At 39.4% G+C, this 21,580-nt stretch overlaps 2 protein-coding genes across 3 annotated transcripts; both read right to left on the bottom strand.

Moving 5' to 3' along the window:
• Window positions 1-1,622: 1,622 nt before the first annotated feature.
• Window positions 1,623-12,543, bottom strand: crkl (CRK like proto-oncogene, adaptor protein). 2 transcript variants are annotated; one of them, XM_022760814.1, is made up of 4 exons: window positions 12,004-12,543; window positions 11,334-11,643; window positions 10,120-10,594; window positions 1,623-4,037 (listed from the first exon to the last, which is right to left on the bottom strand). In XM_022760814.1, the coding sequence occupies exons 2-4, from the start codon at window positions 11,639-11,641 to the stop codon at window positions 3,903-3,905; spliced, it is 918 nt and encodes a 305-aa protein (XP_022616535.1). In that variant the 5' UTR covers window positions 11,642-11,643; window positions 12,004-12,543; the 3' UTR covers window positions 1,623-3,902. The 2 variants fall into 2 exon arrangements, with proteins under 2 accessions (XP_022616535.1, XP_022616534.1); XM_022760813.1 differs by having other exon boundaries at window positions 11,334-12,543.
• Window positions 12,544-16,777: 4,234 nt separating this feature from the next.
• On the bottom strand, window positions 16,778-21,463 carry LOC111233073 (coiled-coil domain-containing protein 74B-like). The gene is made up of 7 exons (XM_022760816.1): window positions 21,017-21,463; window positions 20,026-20,073; window positions 19,356-19,473; window positions 17,978-18,173; window positions 17,782-17,882; window positions 17,618-17,677; window positions 16,778-17,410 (listed from the first exon to the last, which is right to left on the bottom strand). Exons 1-7 carry the CDS (start codon window positions 21,306-21,308, stop codon window positions 17,284-17,286), a joined length of 942 nt encoding a protein of 313 aa, XP_022616537.1. The 5' UTR covers window positions 21,309-21,463; the 3' UTR covers window positions 16,778-17,283.
• Window positions 21,464-21,580: the final 117 nt, after the last annotated feature.

Below are 21,580 nucleotides of genomic sequence, written 5' to 3'. Positions count from 1 at the left end.
TATCTACGTCGATGTATGTTCATCATTTCTCTTCATATTTTCAAACAGCAAAGATTCACTGTGCATTCACCTCTGTGGGACAAATACTCTACAGCAAGGCAGCTGCCATCGCGGCTAGCTTGAGGGTGGTGGTGGTAATGGACTGTAGGAAGGCCGTCATCGACCGTGCCACACATTCGTTTACACACACTGACTCACATATATACTGTGCCCTGAGGAAAGGTCAGAGGCAGCTAAGTTTGATTCATTATGGTCTTTGTCACTCCAGCCACCACCTATCACAGTCCTGAGGAAGACATCAACTGGCTTTAATGAAAATTTTACCTGGCACATACACAACTATAAGGAATTGAGGCCGAAGGGGAAGAGTACTGTCTGAAAATCTAAATATAGAGTTTCTTTAATGATAAAATACTTGCAAAAGGCATCATTTGAAAACCTAACACTTCAATATTATCTGATTCTTTTACATAGTCTTGATATTGAGTCAGTGAGGTCAAAGATGTCATGATTGATAGTCTCCGATGAACTAACCAAAGGAACAACAAACCAAATTACTTGATTATAATTTTCCACTGACACGCATCTCACTAAAGAGATATTTAAATCAGAAGTACTATGATAAATGTCATACTTCAACACACATGGACAACCATTGCCAATGTTAATAATCCATTATTTATGACAGGAATTAGAAGAGCAAATGCATTCTGCACAGATTAAAGAAGTCCCAGAAATAAACTGGAACACTATTTTTGATATCACTTAGATCAGTCACTTGAGATCTTCTTTGTTTTATGTTCAAAATGCAGAGGCAGATGTAGTTCATCAACATCTCTATTTGTAGCTCAGGATTTTGAGCATTGTGAGTTTAACTTGATAAAAGTATATGCCTGTGGCTTCACATTCTTTATATGTTCGCCCACAACCTTATAGAAGCTTGTATGACAGTAAATCTTGTGGGTTATTACGATGATGCATTATGGAATAACTACCATTGCCATCTGTATAGCACTCTACAGCTATGGTACATCCATTATAAGAAGATGTATGTATGACCATGGGTAGTGCACATGGGAACCGTCGCATAATCTATCATATTCATATCTAATTCAATAAATTCCCGGTGGACGGTTCCTGTTAATAGCAAGAATGCTGATACATTTAGCTAAAGCCCAATTTTCCATAAGCACCTGCATGTGTGTAAATCACCTTTCCATTAGTGTTACAGATCACTTACAACTGCTGCGTTACATACATCACATTATATTAACAGTTTTAGAACGTACTGGCTCATACTTGTTATTTGTACCTGGTTTGAAAATTGCTGAACAAACAGTCACAGACCATGTCCATCTGAAACTTTGCCCTTGAAAAGTTTTCCATTCCCCATCTGTAGGTCAGCTGACTTTCTTTTATTAGCACTTCATTAAAATTCATTAATTGCTTCCTTTCTCCTGGGCGCAACCAGAATCAAAAGTGGAGCTGTCAAAAATTAGAGCAAGAGCAACTCTCCTGTGCTCCAGATACACAACCTGTGATGCCATGCTGCTGCAAACATGGCCACGCCCACCCATCTGTGTTCAAAAGACAACAAGCACATAGAAGGTCAGCAAAGCGACTTAAAGAAGTAGACATAAATTTTATTTACTTGTTCTGTACATTAAGGGTCAATACCAGCACAGGTGTTAACCATGGGAAATATTAACACATGTAAATGGTATAAGAAAATAAAAAAGGCACAATTTTCAATTCTTAAGTAAAAGACAGGCTTTCCTAGAGTATGAGAAGAGAGCACAGTAATACTGTTAATGCCATTACAAAAACAACTCAGAAGCACAAGAAAAGCGAGTTCACCTCAAGAAAGGAACTAACCAGGGCGTATTGCTTTAATTAGTAGATTTCATTATGTTTCATGAGGAAAACCCACACTGGTTTGTTTGCACAGACCAGGAAGGATTAAAATAAGAGAAACCTTTATTTAATAAGGAAATAAATGACATAAAGCAGCATTTGGCCAGGTAGGACCATCTCCCCAACCAAGAGGTCATGCACAGAGGCAACCAGCAGGCATTTTTCCCTTTTGTAAATGTCACCGTAGGTACTTTTGTTTAATAACATCACTCATTTTAACAAAAATGCTTGATTTAATAGCCGACTACAAACTGACAAAATAAAAAAACAAAAACAAAATTGGGATACAACTAAAAGCTGCACAATATTACTCTGAACGTCTGAGCCGTGATTTGAACAGGGAGCACTAAGAGGGGAAACAAGTGAGCGAAATAGTTTTTACAGCAGAAATCTAGGGGTCAGCATTGCCTGCACTGTTTACACAACTGCTTAATCCTCGGCTCCTCCTGATCAAACAGAATTGGTTGCACCACAGTATGAACAAAGATGCTTTCCAATACTCTGATAGAGTGTTTGCATAAAAAGAGTCAAAAATTGTGCACAGACCAAGTAAAGCAGGTCGGATTCCTAAATTGACAGGAGTAACGTCACATTAAAACATAAGGTTAGAGAGGGGACTGCATGCACTAAACGATGCATTTATCTTACTCTCTGAAGAAGGCATTAATGGGATCTCATTGGCTTGCTAAGACATTTCCTCCTTCCCTGACCTATGCCACTGAAAGTGGAGCTTCTCACCTCAGTGGAAAGCCTTTAGTCTGAGTGCCCACACTGCGTTTTTAGCTAGCCTTGTAGTCAGATGCTCGTGGGAAGTGCTGGCCAGGGCTACTGCCGTTGCTATTTGACTTTTGGGAACCTGTTCGAAGCATGGCACTCCTATGCAAATAGTTATATCTTCTAGTGCTTGGTGCTGATGGCACTAAAAACCTGCTAATCTCTAAGCAATGTCCTTTTAGTTCAAAAGAATGAGAATGACAGTGAAGAGAGGTACCAAGTGGACATGCAAAATTACCCCTCTACCATACATCTTCTCCATGTCACAAAAAACAAAACAAAAAAACAAAACAAATATAGTTAACTTGATCATGATGCACAAATAAGAAAAATAAATCACATATGGCCGTGTCATGTCTTAAGATAAATAAGTCTCGTCAGCCAGACATGTGCCAGGTTGGATGGGATTATGGGATCTCTACTGTCAAGTTACAAAACCAAGATCTTCCACAAACCCATCTCTTCTGCGTTGTCCTGACTCCAGTCACACATCACATGCACATCAAAGAACCGTCAACCTGAATACCTCATGGCCAATAACTGTGTGTACATGCGTGTGCTTGTGTGATGGTTAAGGTACAACAGTGACTTGATTGTTTGAAGAAATGACATTTGACTGACTGGTTAACTCCTCATAGCCTCAGTGCTCTCCCAAGTCCATAGGGACATTGTTTTTCCCTACTTCGTACAAATATCCTCACATCAACAAAACAAACGCACACCAATACTTTCAAGTCCCCAAGACTTCAAACATAACAAATATTCAAAGAATTCAAATAAAAAAAAAAAACCGGACACGTTGTGATGTAATGTGGTAAATATCTATTGTGAGCACACACCCACACACATGCACTTATACACACACACGTGCACGCGCACACATGCGCGCACACACATACACGCACACATGCACACACAGATGCCCAGTGATCTGGAAATGAAAAGGACACTAACGCAAAGACACTGCCCAGCCTGGAACCAAGACATGGGAAAGGGAACAGGGAGAAGTAGGGTCAGGTTTTAGTTTGGATCCAATGTCCAAAGCTGTAAACAGTCAGAAAGCCTTGCAACGGTTGGTAACAACAGAGGGGTCGCTATCATGGTACAGCCCCAAGCAGGCAAGCACGTAACCATGGTGACACTGGCGGGAAAAGGTGGAGACAGCCAGCAGATTCAGGAACACGTTGGTACTGGCAAGAGGCTCCAGTTGAAGGTCAGTCACTCTCATCCGGATTCTGGGGGTCTATGATTTTGACATGGGTGAATGGAAAGAGACCCCGCCGTCCGTTCACCTCTCCTTCCCACTGACCGCTGATGTTCATCCGTGTAACCTTGACGATATCACCAACCTGAGGAAAAAAGGACAGGAGGCTGAGTTAGGGGAGGAGCTTAAAGTAAATCTAAGTATGTTTTTAAATAACATATATTCCATACATGACATTCAGTATGATGGATTTATTTTGTATGCATGTTAGACATGCATTCATATGTTTACAAGATATTCTGCTAGATGAGAGATTTTGCTCATTAAAGTTTTTTATACCACTATTTTTACCACCATCTGAACATTTAATGGAATTTAAGTGAAGCAACCTACAGTGCATGAGTGCATACACATTTTGTTTAGGTGGCTATCATGTGAGCACAACCAGCCCATTCAAGTATCACCATTTCTATTTAAGATGAGCATGTACAGTAAGTGCACTACACCATTTTCTATGGCATCATCAATGGAGCAAAGAAGTTCTGTAATGACTCAACAGTGAATCATAGTTTTCAAGTGTAGTGAAATGGCAAAAGTCAAAGAGTTAATTTGAATTTTAAGATGGTGATTAACTGCTGCACCAGACTCTCTTGTTAAGAGTCAACATTTTTCATAGCCTGAGGAAAAAACAAAACACACTTTGCACATGGCCAATGTTTATTTTAAAACCTGCTCCAAACAACACTAACAATGCACATGGGAACTGCCACAACATCCAGTGCAACAGATTTCTTAATACACACAAAATTTGCTCCATATGCGCATTACACTGTGGTTTAAACAGATGACAGAGGAGCACAGAGCTGTCGCTCAGATGGGTTTGTGACACTGAATGTGACCCCAATCTGTTAAAGCCTTATGTTCTTTATCAGGATTAGAAGGGAAAGTCTCTACCATGAAAATCATGATTGAAACGTGAATGGAAGGGCAGCATTTGTCCCTTTAACTTCAGAATGAGGCTTCAAGGACATCCAGTCCTAGACATCATCTGTAACAGTAATCCTTTGCGCCACTCTGGAATGACAAGAATGCTACTTAGCTGTAAAAGCTTCTGTGAAATCCGTATGTCAAAGGATTATACATATGTATACTGTATATATAAAAAGCCTTCAATTGATTCATCCTTTTGAAAGAATAGATTATTATCATTCACATTAAATAAAGGTCTTTCAGGTATACAATAGCAGGCCCTTGCAATTTTCACCTTAAAATTTCCTTTAAGTTTAAATTTTGAAGTGCTTAATTATGCCGCATTACATTTAAAAGGGTTAACATATGTGTATATTCATTCAGAAAAGGTTTGCTGTTATGAATGCAGACTTGTCAACCTTATGATCGTGGAAAACCTTATGGTAAACAAAATTATAGCAATGCCGTTGTAAAGAATTATATCTAACTATTATGTAAGCAGAAATGAAAAAGTGGACTAGTACTGTGCAATAAAGATGAACAAAAATAGCCTAAATATCAAACTCTAAAATATAGAGGCCATAACCTGATTTCATTTGTTGGGAACTGCCTGTCTCTGAGGTAAATAAATAATGACTCAGAGCTTCTGCTTCTTGAACCCCAGAGGCCCAAAATAGCCACAGTACAAAACTAAAGGGTTTTTGCTGTAAGCCATGAACTATTATGAGCCAAAGGCAGACACAGATAGAAGAGACAAGATGGGACGTGGTAAGGTATGCGTTTCCAGTGCAAGGCAAGTTTTAGAACAGTAAATCAAAAATACCACAGGAAATACTAGGTTTCATCTAGTTTTTTTCCCAAGTGAGGCTTTCTAGGGTTTCTGGTGGCAAAAACAATCTACTTAAGACCTATCCATTAAGCTTTTCCAAAACTTTCAAAGTTTTAATAAAACAAAATATTGAAAAGTGCTTGACTGTGAGATTAATAAAAATTGAAAAAAAAAAAATAGTGCATTACCATGTAGAATTGCTGCGGAAAAACAATGGACTTACAGTACAAGAAACCAGATGTGACTGAGTAAGGGTTTTTCTCAGTACTCCTGTCTTAGACCGGGGTTGAGGCAAAAGGAAGTGAGGAACAAAGGCATCCCAGAAGAGTAGTAATTGTACCTGCACTACACTTAGTGCATGAAAAACCATACAGATGCCTGTATTATCCATTTGCTACTCTTCAGGGGACTATAAACACACCCTACAAGCAATGACAACAGCATCTTTATTTCTTAATTGTAGCAAATAAAAATAAGAAGTCAAGCAAAAGGATTCATTAATCTAAACCAGGCTTCTGCAGCATCAGCCTCTGTTCTGTCAACTTTGAGCTGCACACTAAGTATTACAGCCTTCATCACTCTAGCTGGAGAGAGACATGGTGTCAAAAAAAGAGGCCTATAAACTTAACAGGGACAACATGTAGAGAAATAACTTCTGTACTCACTGGAACATAGAGGGGAAATATCTAAAAACAAACAGACACTAGCACAATTTCTGGTAATTCCTAAAAATCCATTTGTTGACAAAATCATCAACTAAACTAAGTTGAACCAGAGCAACAGACAGTGAGTCTAAAGTTGAAAGTGCAGAAGACCAAGCCATATCATACTGGGCACAGTCAGCCCTGACAGTTAGATGGGTAGATGTGTATGAGGCGAGAGAAACAACAATGAGATCTAAGAGAACAAAGAGCCACATTAAGACAACTATCTTAGTCAGTCTTGCCAGTATGTTCACACCGATTTTAAATATATGTTGAAATTCACTATAAAAATATAATGGAAATATTTCTTTTCAAAAAAAAAAAAAACTTGAGATTCAAAACTTACTACAAATAAACCTCTGATCAACAATGTGCAAGGAAAGACTTATGTTTGCATCACACTTTTCCTTTTGATTGTTCCCACTGTCTTGTTTGGTGTCTGTGAACAGAAAAGTATCAGTCCAGAGCTGTTGCAACAGCACATATTCGGACACAGGATTAGTGAAATATGGAAGTTAAGGTACAGTTTTCACAACAGCGGCACATATGAGGTGTGGTGGTGTGACTCACTTATAATTTCATAGCAGCTCTGCTGCAGCTGTGATCACTATCAGGGTGGACATCCTCATTTCCATTCAGCATTTTGCGCACATGTTAAGATCAGGTTCTAGCTTTTTACCAGAGAAAAATGTGCATTTTTGGCAGCTGGCAAAGCCAGGGTGTTGGAGCTAAAAATAAAGAAAGATTCTAAATTGACTGGGCTTAATATAGGCATCACTGAAAATGTTTGAATCAGTTCAAACACGCATTTTCCAGACCAGCTTGGGACACCATCAGGATTAACACAAGGTGTACACAAGCACTTGCTGTGGCAATATTTAATGTATTTATACATGTGAAATAGCATCTTAGATATTCTCTCTGGAATCAAAGGTGCACTGGAATGAGAAGCTGCTTGAGAAGAAGCTTGTAACTCTTTTTTTTACAGGGAGACGCATGTATTTAACTTGTGTTTGAACCATTTAACTTGTGTTTGAACCACTCATCCAGTATGAGCCCGCAGTCTCCAGTCAGCAGCTTTAGCTCCATATACTTCACTGCTACACTGTATGATCACACAGAAAAGCGTAAAACAAGTGCCAAATAAAGTTTAGTTTCAGTTTCTGCTATCACGCCACCTTGCTTTGCTGTTCATACGCCTCCCTCTTTCGCCATTGCCCTTTCTGCCTCTCTTTGTGGAGTTGGTTAAATTAACAATGATCATTTTTATTAAATTGAAGGTTTCATCTCTACTCATTGCAACTGTTGAGATAAGATGGGCTGTCATGGACAGCGGAGGGTGCAGAGGCTGGCCAGCTGACATGTCATATTGACCACGCCAGTGTTAATTTGAATGAGGTATTAGGCATCTCCTGAGTTCATTGTTACCAGTTGTCAATTGTCAAAAAGGGACACAAGGGCTAGAGCAGAGAAGACAGGACTAATGTTGTTAGAGGGAGCTGTCTAACCTTTAGCAAGATTACCATTTACCAGGTTCGCTCATGTTCCAAATGTACACATTTACTTTACTCCATTTTTGTAATAGAGTCACGGTGACAAGTGTATCGTTGTACCTAGCTGTAGCGGCCTAGATTACTTCCTACATCCACTGATGCACTCTGATGTCAGTGAATGGCAGCAGGGGTAAGCTAATACACCTTTCATTTTCATTTCTCCCTTGAGGGCAACACTACAGCTCAGTCTGCTATCAGAGCAAAGCTTTTTGGAGACCCACTATAAATGTTAAGTGCACACTGAGCATTACAATCACATGCTTCAACATGTTACCACAGTCAAAGCAGATTTGTATTAGTCAGAGTGCACTGCTGAGAAATGCAACACAGCTGTGAAATGCAACTGTGCAGCTGCCCGATTAGCAGCTAGCTGGCTAGCAGGAAGATTGAGCCTGAGCCACTGCGAGCTAGAGAGGACCACTAGAATTGGTGCTCAAGCTGCCCATCAGTGGATTTAAAGTCACAATAGTGTGGTTAGTCCCCACTAACTCTGAATTTACAGCTGCCAAGGGGTATTTTGAATTAAATGTATCATTCCAAAGAAGGACCATGGTGTCAAATATTGAATTTTATTATTGAATAGTTGTAGTAAGTAGTACTAAGACCAAGGTCTCCTGCACTAGAGCTTTACTGTTCTTCCACACTTGTAAATTGCTGTGGATAAAAGCATCTGCCAAATGAGTAAATGTAAATATACATACTAAACAGATCTCCAACAGCTGCCTCACCCAACCACGACTTCTTGTCCAATCAGAAGTCAGAGGATAAATGTCCAACTATTTACCACCAAACAATAAATGTGGCTGGCAGCCATTCATTGACAAGTATCATCCCACCACCACCACAACATCAGTAAGTAGCACAATGCCAGTGCTCAGAACAACAAGTTGAAGTCAACTACAGGTCCGGCAGCTGGTCTACTTAAAGCAAATTAAACATTAATTACCTGCAGAAATTTTGTTTTGTTGTTTTTTCCTAAAAAGAAAATAATAATAAAATAAAAATTGCACAATTTTCTTAAAAACATTAGGTTAATTTGCTAATTGAAGAATTAACATGGGTGATATAGAAAATTGTTGAGCAAAGCCAGACTATCTGAGGCACTGCTTCACACCCCACACTCTGACAACAAAAAGAGGCAGGCGACCAGAGCGGTTGCTGTAGCAAGAGCATAGACTTAAATATTAGACGACTGAAGAAGCACAAGTTATCTTAAACCACATTCACACTTAGAACCACCAAGAGTGCTGTATTAAGGCTGTAGGCAGCACTGGTGTTTTCCCCCTATTGTCATTGCAAGCTACTCACTACTGCAATGTCAATGCATAACACAGTTACACATTACAAGAAATTGTGCAGTACTAGAAAAACTCTGCTTTACGTGACAAATGGAAATTTTCTATCCTCCGATTTTTGATGCGTTCTTTGAGTGCTTTCCAAATTTGAAACTTTTCCAGAAAAAAAATCCAAGTGAAAATAAAGATCTATGAAATAACTATTTAAGCCCATAGTCTCTCTGGTTGGTTAGTTTTGTCCATATAGAGGGCATATTGCATAAGACAACATGGTTTACATGCTTGACCTGGGAATCCTACATCCTCTCCCTCTAGAGATCTCTGCCAGACTGTGATGATTTTAGGAGCAAAGAAATCATCTGTGAGCCTGAGCCATCATCTAATCATCTGTAGCAATGTTCTTACTCAAATAAAAAAACACTTATACACTACAAAATTCTACAATGTTTTAACTTAAAAAAAAAAAATGAAAACTGAATTGAATTACACATAACTTATTCTGTAGCCAAGGCTGAGCAACTGAACACCTCTTTATTTTGAAAATTTTGGTAGAAATGTTGAATGAAAATGAGGCAGTGTAGCTTTAAGCTAAGAAGACTGCTACAAGTTGTGTCTCGGGAACTTACTTGGCATGGAGATTTACTGCATGATGTTGCACTACAAATAATAAGTACCACTTCATAAAGACCCAGTGATTCAATGTTGACTATAATAGCTCATCTCTAGCAAAAGCATCAATTTATTAAAGCCTAATTTTGAAAAGCAAATGAAGTCAGTGTGGTCCCCAAGAAAAGCAAGAAGGAAGAGAAGAGAGATAAAGAGAAAGGACAAAAGCATTTCAGACTAAACATTTTAGATAAAAACCATTTTACAATACCTCTAGTGCTAGAGCTGTTTTATCATATGCGCATGGCACTCGTCTTTGAATGGCCTTTGCCATGACTGGGCCATTCTGCATGGACGGTAAAGGGGCGATAACTGCTCCAGGTGTGCCTGGGGGCAATGGTGAAGGTGTCTGGGGCTGAGCATAGGCGTGTACAAGGGCGTGGGAAGGCTCGGGAATCCCATAGCTGTTGGAGTTGCGAGATCCATGGGAAGGCTGGCCAGGGTGGGGTGAAGGTCGTACCACTTTCTCAACGTAGGGCACAGGGATCATCCCGATACGCCCCTCTTTACTCTTGGCACTCCACCACTGCTCCTCTGGCTTCTCTAGGATGATAAGGATCTCCCCCTTCTTGAATGGAAGATCCTCTGCATCGCTTCCAGTGAAGTCGTATAGAGTCCGCACATACTCCAGGTTCTCCTCTGGGCCACCCATGGGCTGGATCGGAGCACTCACTGTGCTTGGGTACCTTGGGAGATCACAATAATGAGGCAAAGGAAGGAGATATAATGCAGTTACCACATAACAACAGAAACCATCACAGAAAAGCAGGGGGACTTGCAGTATATAATCAGTGACAGGTTACCTTCAAGCATCACACATTTTATATTGAATGGTGTTCAATAAAAGCTGATGTTAGATGAAGGGGCCTATTTTACATTTGAACAAATCTGACTGACATGTGCCTCACTAAGAACACTTGCATTTGGACGTTTACTAATGTAGGGTCTATATGATACTGACAAAAAAGCTTAAATAAGAGCAATCTTAATATCCATTTTAATACCTATTGTCTGGAGCAAGATATGAAAAAATGACACATACAGAAGAATATAAACACACTGTAACATGCAGTGCTGTAGATGAACAGTAATATCTGGCTAAAGCCATGGCTGTATATAAGCAAACATTGCTAATAGAGGACATAAACTCACAAACGACATACTTTACCAGCAACTTGGCTAGAGACTGTTTGTGTGTCCAACCTGGTGTGTTTGGACACCACAAGGCCTTAATGAAAACTGGCAGTGTAATTGGAAGGAATGACTGCAGGCTACTGCAGTCTTACTTAAAGTGGGTTAGTTCTGGTTAACCTAGACCACATGGTTTTTAGTAGTAATTTACACCATTGAAGCTTTCATAGTGTGTATTTTCTTGTCCTCTACAACCGAGTTGTGTAGTGGAGGGGTACTGGGTGAATTCCCTACCTGGGTGCTGGCTCTATCAGAGTGGTCGTATCCAGGTAGTGGATTTTGTAGAACTCCAGGAGAGCAGGGAGGTGATCAAATTCTTGGTCGCCTATCTTAAACCTCTTGCTCGGCAAGGAGTTGATTATATAGTGAGACACTTTGGAGTTTTCAGACACTGACAGCACGTAGTCACCGGGGCAGGTCGACGAGTCTCGAACAAGAAACATGCCATGTCTCTGTCCTTGTAACCTATTCTGTGCCTCCTGTCGTGACACGGGTCCAAAATACCAGGCGGACCGATCAGACGAATCAAACCGAGCAGACATTTCTATTTAAAAATAAGTTAGTATCAGTCCACAAAAAAGAATATAACAAAACAGAATAGACAATAAGTTAAAACGTGTATGCGTGTTGGAATTGGCCAATCACAGCAAATTGGAGGATTTGGAAGATGCAGGGCAGGGCATTCGTCGTCCTGTGAGGTTTTCGAGTGATTTCTGCACAACCACCGCAGGCTTCGTAGACCTCTTTTTTACAACAAAAAAAACAACAACAAAACAACCTGACGTTTTCAGAGACAGGCTGCGACTGGCTTGGTCCAACTTTGGAGCATAATGTGGTTCCTGTGTTCAGCAGTCAACGGCTGAGTGATTGAGCGGCCAAAATAGAAAAAATAAAAAAAACTTACAAACATCGACGGAGGCCTCAAGCAACAAATGATCAATGAAGCTTCCCCTTTTCGTTCCGCCTTCCGAGAAAAACACCAGGCTTCTCTTCTAATAATTTATCTCCTCTACTCAGTGTCAGTTATGAGAACGGAAAAGGTGGCCTCAGTTTTTCATCTGATATATCCTCATGTCTGCAAAAGGTTGCCAGTCGCCGCTGGTCGGAAACGAAAAAATTACTTGTTATCTTCTTGATCTTACGGTAAGGCACACGTCATGGAAATGCGTTTTTGAATCCTTTTCTCGAGTCAGAGCAGACTTTTGAGGCAGCACAGCAAAAAAATGGCGGCCCGCAACACGTCTTCACACAAAAAATTATTTCACAGCAGCGGCTTGTCTCCTGCGCGTGCATCTCAGGAGCCAGAACGTTACACTGTAGCTCTCGCGTGCATTCCCGATTGCTCACGAGGGATTCCGGCTTAATGATTCTATATTTTATACTTTCCCTTATTTCTGCTCGTCCCCCCCTCACCCGGGCCACCAGAAATGCGAGTACGAGACCGAAAAATGGCGACGAGAGGGCAGGTCCCGGTTTCTATCTGCACGTCACTGACGCCTGAACAGTGGAGGTGGGAGGAGGAAGGGGGTGGGCGGGTGACGAGGACACGGCCGGCCCCCCACCCCCGTGCAGAGTGAGGTGTCAATCATGTTTCCATGACACAGCTAGAGAACATTTTGTATGGCAAACGATAAAGCAGTGATGTCAAAATACATTACTGACCGATTTTGAACACCACCATGACCCACTGCTGAGTTTTTCTCTCCTGTTATGTTCTGTGTAGTCCTATTTTGATTTATCATTTTTTAAACAATGTGTTACTGCAACTTTAAAAAGTGCCATGCATGTAACTTACTTAATTTACTCCTTGTATAACTACCATTATTATGATGGAACCTATACCAACATAAAAGATGAGTAACCCTTAAATCCATCCACGTTTTATATCCCAACCTGAATAAGCAATTGGGATGAGTGAGGTGAGTGATTGCAGACTTATTAGCTATATTGATGACAGTTTTACACACAATCTCTGATAACTAAAATCATATCAGATGGGCTCCTTTAGGACACAGATTAAACAGGAACACGTTCTAATGTGAATATGACAAATTTCCTTCTATTATACAGTACGTCTGTTGCTTACTGTGGCTTTGTGCAAATCTTATATGTTTAATCCACAGTACAGTGCAGTACATATTTGCTCAGTCAACAGCTATTAAATGCCACCAGTAAAAAGTTTTTACATATTTCCCTATTTTTATATCCTGTTCCTCCAACTTCCCCTCCATTCAATCTCATAATAAGTATTATCTGGCACAGAACTGTGACATCGATTTGGAGCTCCCCAACCAACCCAATCCGCAACACAATATGCTGAAAGGGAGAGAGAATTTAAATGCAGCGGACAGTGTCTCCAAAGGAGCCTTAATAAAGAGTAATACAAACAAAAGATTGCATAAGAAAACACCAACTGCCATGACAAGCTGTCCAATGTGGCGGGACAACGTCTGCTCATTGATGACAATAAGATATATAAAGAAAGCAGTAGGTCTGTTTCTCTGGTTATTGAAGTTTTCAGTGACCCTGCCTCATGAGGCTGCAGCTGGCACAGAGCAGCTCTCATCACTGCAACACTGTCTGAATTTTAATAGATTTGCACCCACTGGGTCTTACTGGCTAATGCCTGCCAATTCCCACATTTCCACAAAGACGCAGTGATGCAACAAATTGGGAAGAAAAAAATAACAGAGCTTCCTCCTCCTCACAAGCATGAATAAAAAATACTGATATTTACAGACACATATTGTTTGACTCTGTGCATTTTCACAAAAGACTATTTAACCATACATTTAGTTTAATGCTTTGTTTTAACCATGTATTCTGATTTAGGATAAAAAAAAGTGATGACAACTACTCATTAAAGTGGATTTTTTTGGAGGTCATAATTATAGATAGATGGATATGTAGATAATCTTGTTTTTGTCACTACACCAAATGCACAAGTTCCATGCTGAGTAGGAAACAAATAAATAAAGCTCATATCTGTTAGGTTTTGGACATGAAGCTTAGGTAAGTTATGGTAAGTCATACCTGTGTGACCTGCTGAGAAACATTTGAAGACTTTGATTGAATTTCCTCAGTAACACCTCCATCTAGTGGATGCGTGCAAGAGGCAATAACCTGTCTACACAACACTGACGTTTTTGTGCCTTTTTTAGGCCGTTTAGACTGCTGCGGGTAGATTTAATGTTATATAAATTTACAAACACAGGAACTGTCAAGTGCAGCTGTGGCCTTCAGCACATTTGCCTCAGAACAAAAGTATACAAGGAAGCCTTGACAGTTTCTGCCAAGTGACATAAGCGTATCTTGTGACTCCTCAGATTTCAGATTTTCTTTAGGCACAGGATTGGTTTTGTAACCATTACCCCCTGCCTATCACTACTGTGTTAAGAATCTGTTTTATGGCCTGGAATATATGTTATGTGGAAGAGGCATTGGGGTGCACATGAAGCACATGACATCAGATAATTAAATGATGTCTGCACAAAAAAAAACATTTTGTCGGTTGCAATATTATAAAACAGTGTTAAAAGGTTTTTCTATTTGTGTTTTCTAACTTTTAGTATTGTAAATCTGTCTATTAAAACACACAAAAAAATTGACAATGCTCTTGATGTTTAAATTATGTCAAAATGATCTTATACATTTCTAAGGGAAAATGAATGGCCGTGAAAATAAAAAAAGGTAGATGTGACCTGCCTTCTATAGGTTTATACTGTGGTTATGGGAGCCTAAAATGCTCTGGGTAACTCTTTGTTAGAGTTATGAATTTAAATGGATACCTGCTCACTCAATGGTTTATGTGCACAAAGGTAGTTTCATTAAATTTAGAGGGCTCGGGCTAGCCAAGATCTTGTGGAGACTTGATGATGTGGATTTGCAGAATGCATAGAAGTTGAGCTTTGAACTGCATGCTGAGTGGTCATTTTAAACCTGCTGGGTGAACCATCCCCTTAATGTATTGTTGCTGAGACTGATCTGATGGTAAAGTCACAGTTATTGCAGCAGGAGATGTTGCTAGAGATGTAATTTCAGAGCAGTGCAAGCAATGTGCAAATGAGTACAGGAGAGCTGCATAGCTACGAAAGGTGCAGTTTGGGTCATTCTATTTGCCTCAAATATCCAGCCAGTTACATCAGATCCTATGTGCTACATATGCCAAGTTGAACACAGCTGATTACTGTACAATCATTTGATTTCAGTATGACGAGATATCTAAAAGGTTCTAGAGGTGGAGTATGCTACACCAGGTTCATTCCAGGAACTGTCTGCCCCGCCTGGCTGCATGCAGTTCTTAACCTGCCCTACGCCCTTGCACAACTACATGCTAAGTTTTGAGTCATGTTATGAGACCAGGTGCTTTTAAATTTGTTGACTTTCACATGACTGTGCAGCATTGCTGAGGGAACTGAAATCACCAGTGCAACACAGAATGACTGGTAATTTATTTATTCATGTTTTTATTTATTAACAGCAATGCAATGACACATTTATGAAGCAAACAAATTTCTCAAAACCTCTGGAACATGATTATTATGATTTCATGATCATTTCATTGCATTTGCAGATAAGCCATAAGTTGTTTGACATTTGAATTGTAGACTTTTCCTGGGAAAATATAACAAATTATAAGAATGTTATTTATAGCACTCAGAACTCATCAGAAGTTAAAAACTGAGACACAGGAAAACATGCAAGCGCCAATTTCACTCCTTCCTCATCGTTCAATTCGTTGTCTTGTGATTAGTTTTTAAATAACCACTTCCTCATAGTTTTAGCTCCACACACCACAAGTTTAAACAGCAGATTCTCTTCAGCAAATGTGTATTCAGAGGTCTCGAACCAAGCTAATGTTCCATTTCGACATATATAACATTTCAGATGATTTTATTTTTGTCATTAATTACTGTCACTTATTTTCACACTACTGAAGAGTTATTACAGATCTTTAGTAGTAATACTGACAATGCTGCAAGTCAGTGTGGGATTAGCCACTATTCAATTTTATGCGGAATTTACATACATATATACAGTGTATATGTGTGTGTTTTGCACAATATGTTGGTGACAGAACCAACCACTACAGAATCTGGCAAGACCCCTTAGAGAATATTCCCAGAGAATATGGGAAATGTGACTTATGAGTCATAAAAAAATGACTCACTAACCATAATCAGAAAATGAGAAGATCAAAATAGCCTTTTATTAAACAGGCAGGTTTGTGTCAAAATAAAATATGCAGGAAAACCTACACTAATAATCACAGTTGTACATTGCATCATCTAGCAAGTTGTCTGCCAAGTCTGCCACATCCAAAAAAAAAGTTTTCACTTCTCTCATCTTCAATGACATCATTGTAAATGTTCACAATAAAACTCATAACTTTAATTCGTATATGAACATGGAACATAATTATTTCAGGCAGGGAAACCACTCTTGCATATTTTGTGTCATACACAGCATGACATACACCAAATTAGATTGTGCACATTATTTGTTTGCTAAAAGAAACAAAAAAAGAACAGGAAGAGGCACCAGATTGGGAGGAAAAAATACAAGGACAATGCTGTTTTGTGTTTCCATAGTTTATTAGAGTTTTGTGTTAATCTTGCTCAGTTTTACTGTCAGTGCATGACCGGTAACACTTCGCCAGTCAGGGCTTAACACTCCCACATACTCTGTTGACAAATACAAAAAGTGCCTGAGAAATAAGCCTGGTAGTTTCTTGGTGTCTCATTAATTGCACATGCTTTTAGAGGCTTTACTTTGGTTGTTTGCAGTGACTAAAGTTATTAATACTTTACTGTGAATGAAATTAAATGAATAAATAAATACATTTACCATCTCCTGTACAAAGCTAGATTTGAGACATTCTTTCCCCCTTTTGTGTGCAGAATCAAAGCTTTTAAGTCTATAGACCTTCATTTTTTTTAATTTTTTTTTATCTTTTCATAAAACATGTCCCTCATGAGTAAGATTATGTACTCATTATAGTCATCTATTACAAAACATCAAATCACTGGACATACTGTGAATATTTCAAATGTAAATTTTACTGATTACTGAAATAGCGTTGGGTAGAACACATTCAGCTTTTGTGACTAAGGTTTTTCAGAAGAGTCATGAAAACCCCAGCCCTGAGGTGGCTGTGGCTAACGCTCTGGTAGGTTTGATCTTGTCACTGCAACGTCCTTTTGAAACGGTCTCTCTGCACAGCACGAGCCCTCCTCTGTCTTTCTGCAATGGTTGAGCTGAGGCTCTGCTTGAGAGCTGGGAGGACCACACCAGACTGAGAGGGTCCTGACCTGAGAAAGGACACATACTGTATTTGAATTTAACTGAGAGGGCTGCTTTTTGACATGAATAGAATCTTGAAAAGCCTTTGTACTGGTTAGAAGTGGCAATAAAACATTATTATGGATATTTGAGCAATCTGTTGCATTAAGGCAAAGGAATAGAAAACCAATTTCATATAAAATCATGAAGCACCATAGGGAGCGAGATGTACATACGTTTTTTCTGGATATGTTTGAAGACCAAGTTTTGGAAATTTCTTCTCCTCAAAAGATTTGCTGTAAAGTACAAAAAAGATAAACCCTTATCACAACTGTGCAGGGTTTTTCAAAGAATACTCTATGGTGGCAATGATGAAAATGATAATGCTCTATCACTTTACCGAGTACCATCAACAAGGTAGGCCTTGGTCAAAATGTAGTTTTCTGGGGTGATTTTCTTACTCAAGACTATATCCCTCAGCAATGCCTTCACACGTATAATCTAAGTGAAATAGAGATGTTGAAATAGTTCCACAGAAATGCTGTATTTTTAAATTGCGCAACACTGGAAAGCTTCGTTTGATGATCGGTACTTACTTCCTGAGACTGTAAACTGTTTGCATTGTAGAGCTGCCGGATGATAACCTCACACTCCTGTAGGGTCGGAGCGCGCGGTGGATGGGAGGGACCGCTGTGAATTCGTAGAGGCTGTAATGAAGTGATGAGCCCCCCCTTCACCTCTGGGCCATGGTCCTCCCTGGCAGATCCCAGAATTTCGCTTCCCTCTCCAATGCTTCTCCCCAGTACAGTGAGATAATATTAATGCAAATTTACATAAAAGCTGTTAAAGGCAGTTTTGGTTGTAAATGCCTAGTTGCTATATATACAGCTATGGATTGAGACTCAAACCCATCCACTGGCCTTGTTTTGTATAGCAAGACCAAATCTCCAATATGTCTGTCTGTCTGGAGTTGTGAGCTGTGCTAAGTTTAAGAACTTGTACTGTAATCCTGATCAACCTACCATCAGAGGTTCACTAAAAGGACACTTCTCAGTTGTGTCTAAACATGTGGCTTTTAAAAAAACATAATGTATATTTTGTTATGATATAATTTCATATTTTCTGCTGCCTTTGCAAAGTTGTCCGCTAATTGGATGGTAGCAAATCTAATGTGGTTATACAGGTATCTCTTTGCATGATTTCCTGTTTCACTACCTGGCTGCGGGCTAACTTTCCTACAGTCAATTACAGTAGGGCTTTTGCATTAGCACACACTAAAAGCCCCCGATAAGAAGATCTGTCAGAGTGAACAATGTTGTTAATGTTATTTTACATAAATATTCAATTTACTTTATGTGCTACAATATACTGTATCATTCAGTATTGTACAGTATGTTTCACCTAAAATGCGCTTAACCTGTCTATATTTTGTCTCATCCCAAGCATAGGCTCTCAGTACTTACATAATCAATTAATAAAGCAGCTATAAAATAGTTCTGCATAGCTGTTAATGATAACGCTGGCTATGTAGCAATAGCAAAATTTAAAAATAGCTCTTTTAACCAAGATTAATTTCTTATCAGTGTTTTGCTATAACTTCATTTAGAGTTGGACAATATATCCAGAGCTGGATACTAATATTGTGAGATGAGATATTTTAGAGATTTTTATGAAATCAACATGTGGCTTAAATTTTCCATAATGTTTTACTGGTTATCACGGCTACATTAAAGTTCACTCACACAAATATCTGAGCTCATCTGATTGCCTTAGCTGAGTGACATTAATTAATGCCTCTACCTGTTTTGTCATCATATCCAAGTTACTGATTAATTTTCTCTCTCAAATTCTTCTTATGTGTGAATGTCTTCTGAAGAAAATACTACTGAAATATAATCACACTATATCAGTATTGAGATAGGTAGGCAGGTCCAGTACTGAATAAGGACCAGATGTAGCTGGATGGAAATTCACCTTAATGCCTGGTCCTGTGAGGGTCGCATGTCCTGCAGCGGCTCCTCCAGGTAGAGTCCGCTACAAGCTTCACTTCCCTGAGTGGGTGGTCTAACACCTCGTCGACTGTGTGTCGGTCCTGGTAGAAAGATGACCCAAGTCAGATATTATGAAGTGCTGTGGTCTAAAAGTTATTTGAAATACTGAATTTCAGCAGTAGCAACAAGAACCTAGACTTTTTATCCTGAAGGTGCCTTTGAAGTGGGTTGGGGGACATGATGATATGTATTGTGTGCAGAAATCTAACAACTGAGAGATTTTGCAATACTGTTTAGACCTAGGTTGCTATCCGGTTGCTATAACTTTAGTTATATGAGGCAATTGCTGGCAATCTTACAAACTGATAAACAGGACTTTTTTGTGGTAATATTGGATTTAGAGGATTAGAGGATTCAGAAGATTAGCCAAAGGCACACATTCCCTTATGGTTTGTTTATCTATAAACATCTTCTCAAATGAATTTCACCCAAATGTGTTATATCATTACCCCAATCAAAAATTAAATATCCCGTCAAAGAAGATTTTATCTGTATCATCCATGTCTACTTTAATCTATCCCAGTCCTATAAGAACATTGGCTGTGCATAGCTGGGTGAAACAAAAACAACAGTGAATCTGAATTATATCTTACCTTTTCTACTTGACTTTGGAGGCTCCATTATGATTTTATACTGCAACTCTGCAACATGCATATTAAGAGAATTTTAGTGCGTGATATACTGTAGGGAGGCACATAAGAGGAAAAATCTTCTAACATGGTCCCAGTAAACAGCCCATGTATCAATGGGGGCCTCTCTGCTGTGATGGTGCAAAGACAGATGACTGAGGAGTCTCCTGGTGGGTAGTGAGGTGAGGCTATATGGAACAGCATGTAGCCTGTTCAATAATGTGACACTGGATCTGTGTCCACCTCCCACTGAGAAACCATCACAGCCCTGGAGTTGCTATGCGACCACCGTACCGAGATTGAATGTCTCTCTTGTCAGCACCTTATCAGGAGACAGTCAGGTTTTTGTCACCAACTTGAATTCATTACATAAAGGGTGTGGGCACCATAACAGGTTATTGAGTTTATCCCTTGTAAATATGGAAAATAATGATATGGATTCTTAGAATCTGTTGGTTGCCCTTTTGGGCCATGTGTCAGTTGACCATGAAGTCACCAGTTCCTTGATGAACACCTTAACACTTGACACAATTTTCCAATGGGATTATAAAAGTACAGCATCTGTCTATCAGGATAGCACATTATTGAAAAGCATCTTAAAACTCAATTTCTTTGGCTTTTTCATGATCTTATAATTTTATTTATCATGTTATTATTTTCGGTGTCCTCCATTTTTCCTTTTCTTTTCTGTAAAGTACTTTGTAACTACTGTACAGTAATGTTCACTGACTTGCTCTTTTGATATCAGCATAGCATAACATAATTCTGTGGCTAATTTACTTTACCATTGACTGACCTCTAATTTAACTGTCAACAATGAGAATAATTCATGATAATTATCCATTTTTTCAGATTACATATTCAAATGAACGCCTTCAATGAGTAGATTTAAGTAATCATTACAAGAAATAAAATACGTAATAATCTTTTTCTTCCTTAACACTGTTTTCTTCACCTTTATTCTCCCGTCTGAGATATTCTATCTCTGCATGGAGCCTCTCAAGAGTTTCCTTGTGTTGTTGCTGTAGGAATTGGATATTCCTCTGCATTGATGCGACGCGGGGGTCCATGTCGCTGTGACAGGACAGCTCTGCTGTTCTCCCCACTCCTCTGTCTACTGCCGGGACAACAGGCAACGGCTGCGGTCGTTGTGCCGGTAAACGTCGTGGAGAGCAAGGTTTCCCGAGACGCCCAACTCGGGTCCAGTGCGGCAAATGGCGCACCGGTGGGAGGTTGTTACTTGACATCGCTTTGGTTCACTCGGCTAACGAAGCATTCTTTGAACGGGGGTGACGACTTCTTTCCAACTCGAATTAAATTTGCCAACTACCACCATTAGCTAACTGTGTTTTCTATTACCATTATGTTAAAGTGAGGACAGGTAGACTTACATTTTTATCCGACAGCGGCCAGCTAACTAGTAACCTTGAGATTGTTGCTTGTAAATACCTAAAACACCCTGAATTACTTTAGCACTCATTTGACATGCACTCCAGCCACTCACAACGTTGCCATGACG

This window comes from Seriola dumerili, unplaced genomic scaffold (genome assembly GCF_002260705.1).
Source record: "Seriola dumerili isolate Sdu_G_001 unplaced genomic scaffold, Sdu_1.0 BDQW01000365.1, whole genome shotgun sequence".
NCBI classification, from domain to species: Eukaryota; Metazoa; Chordata; class Actinopteri; order Carangiformes; family Carangidae; genus Seriola; species Seriola dumerili.
This window is presented reverse-complemented; position numbering and strand designations above follow the sequence as displayed.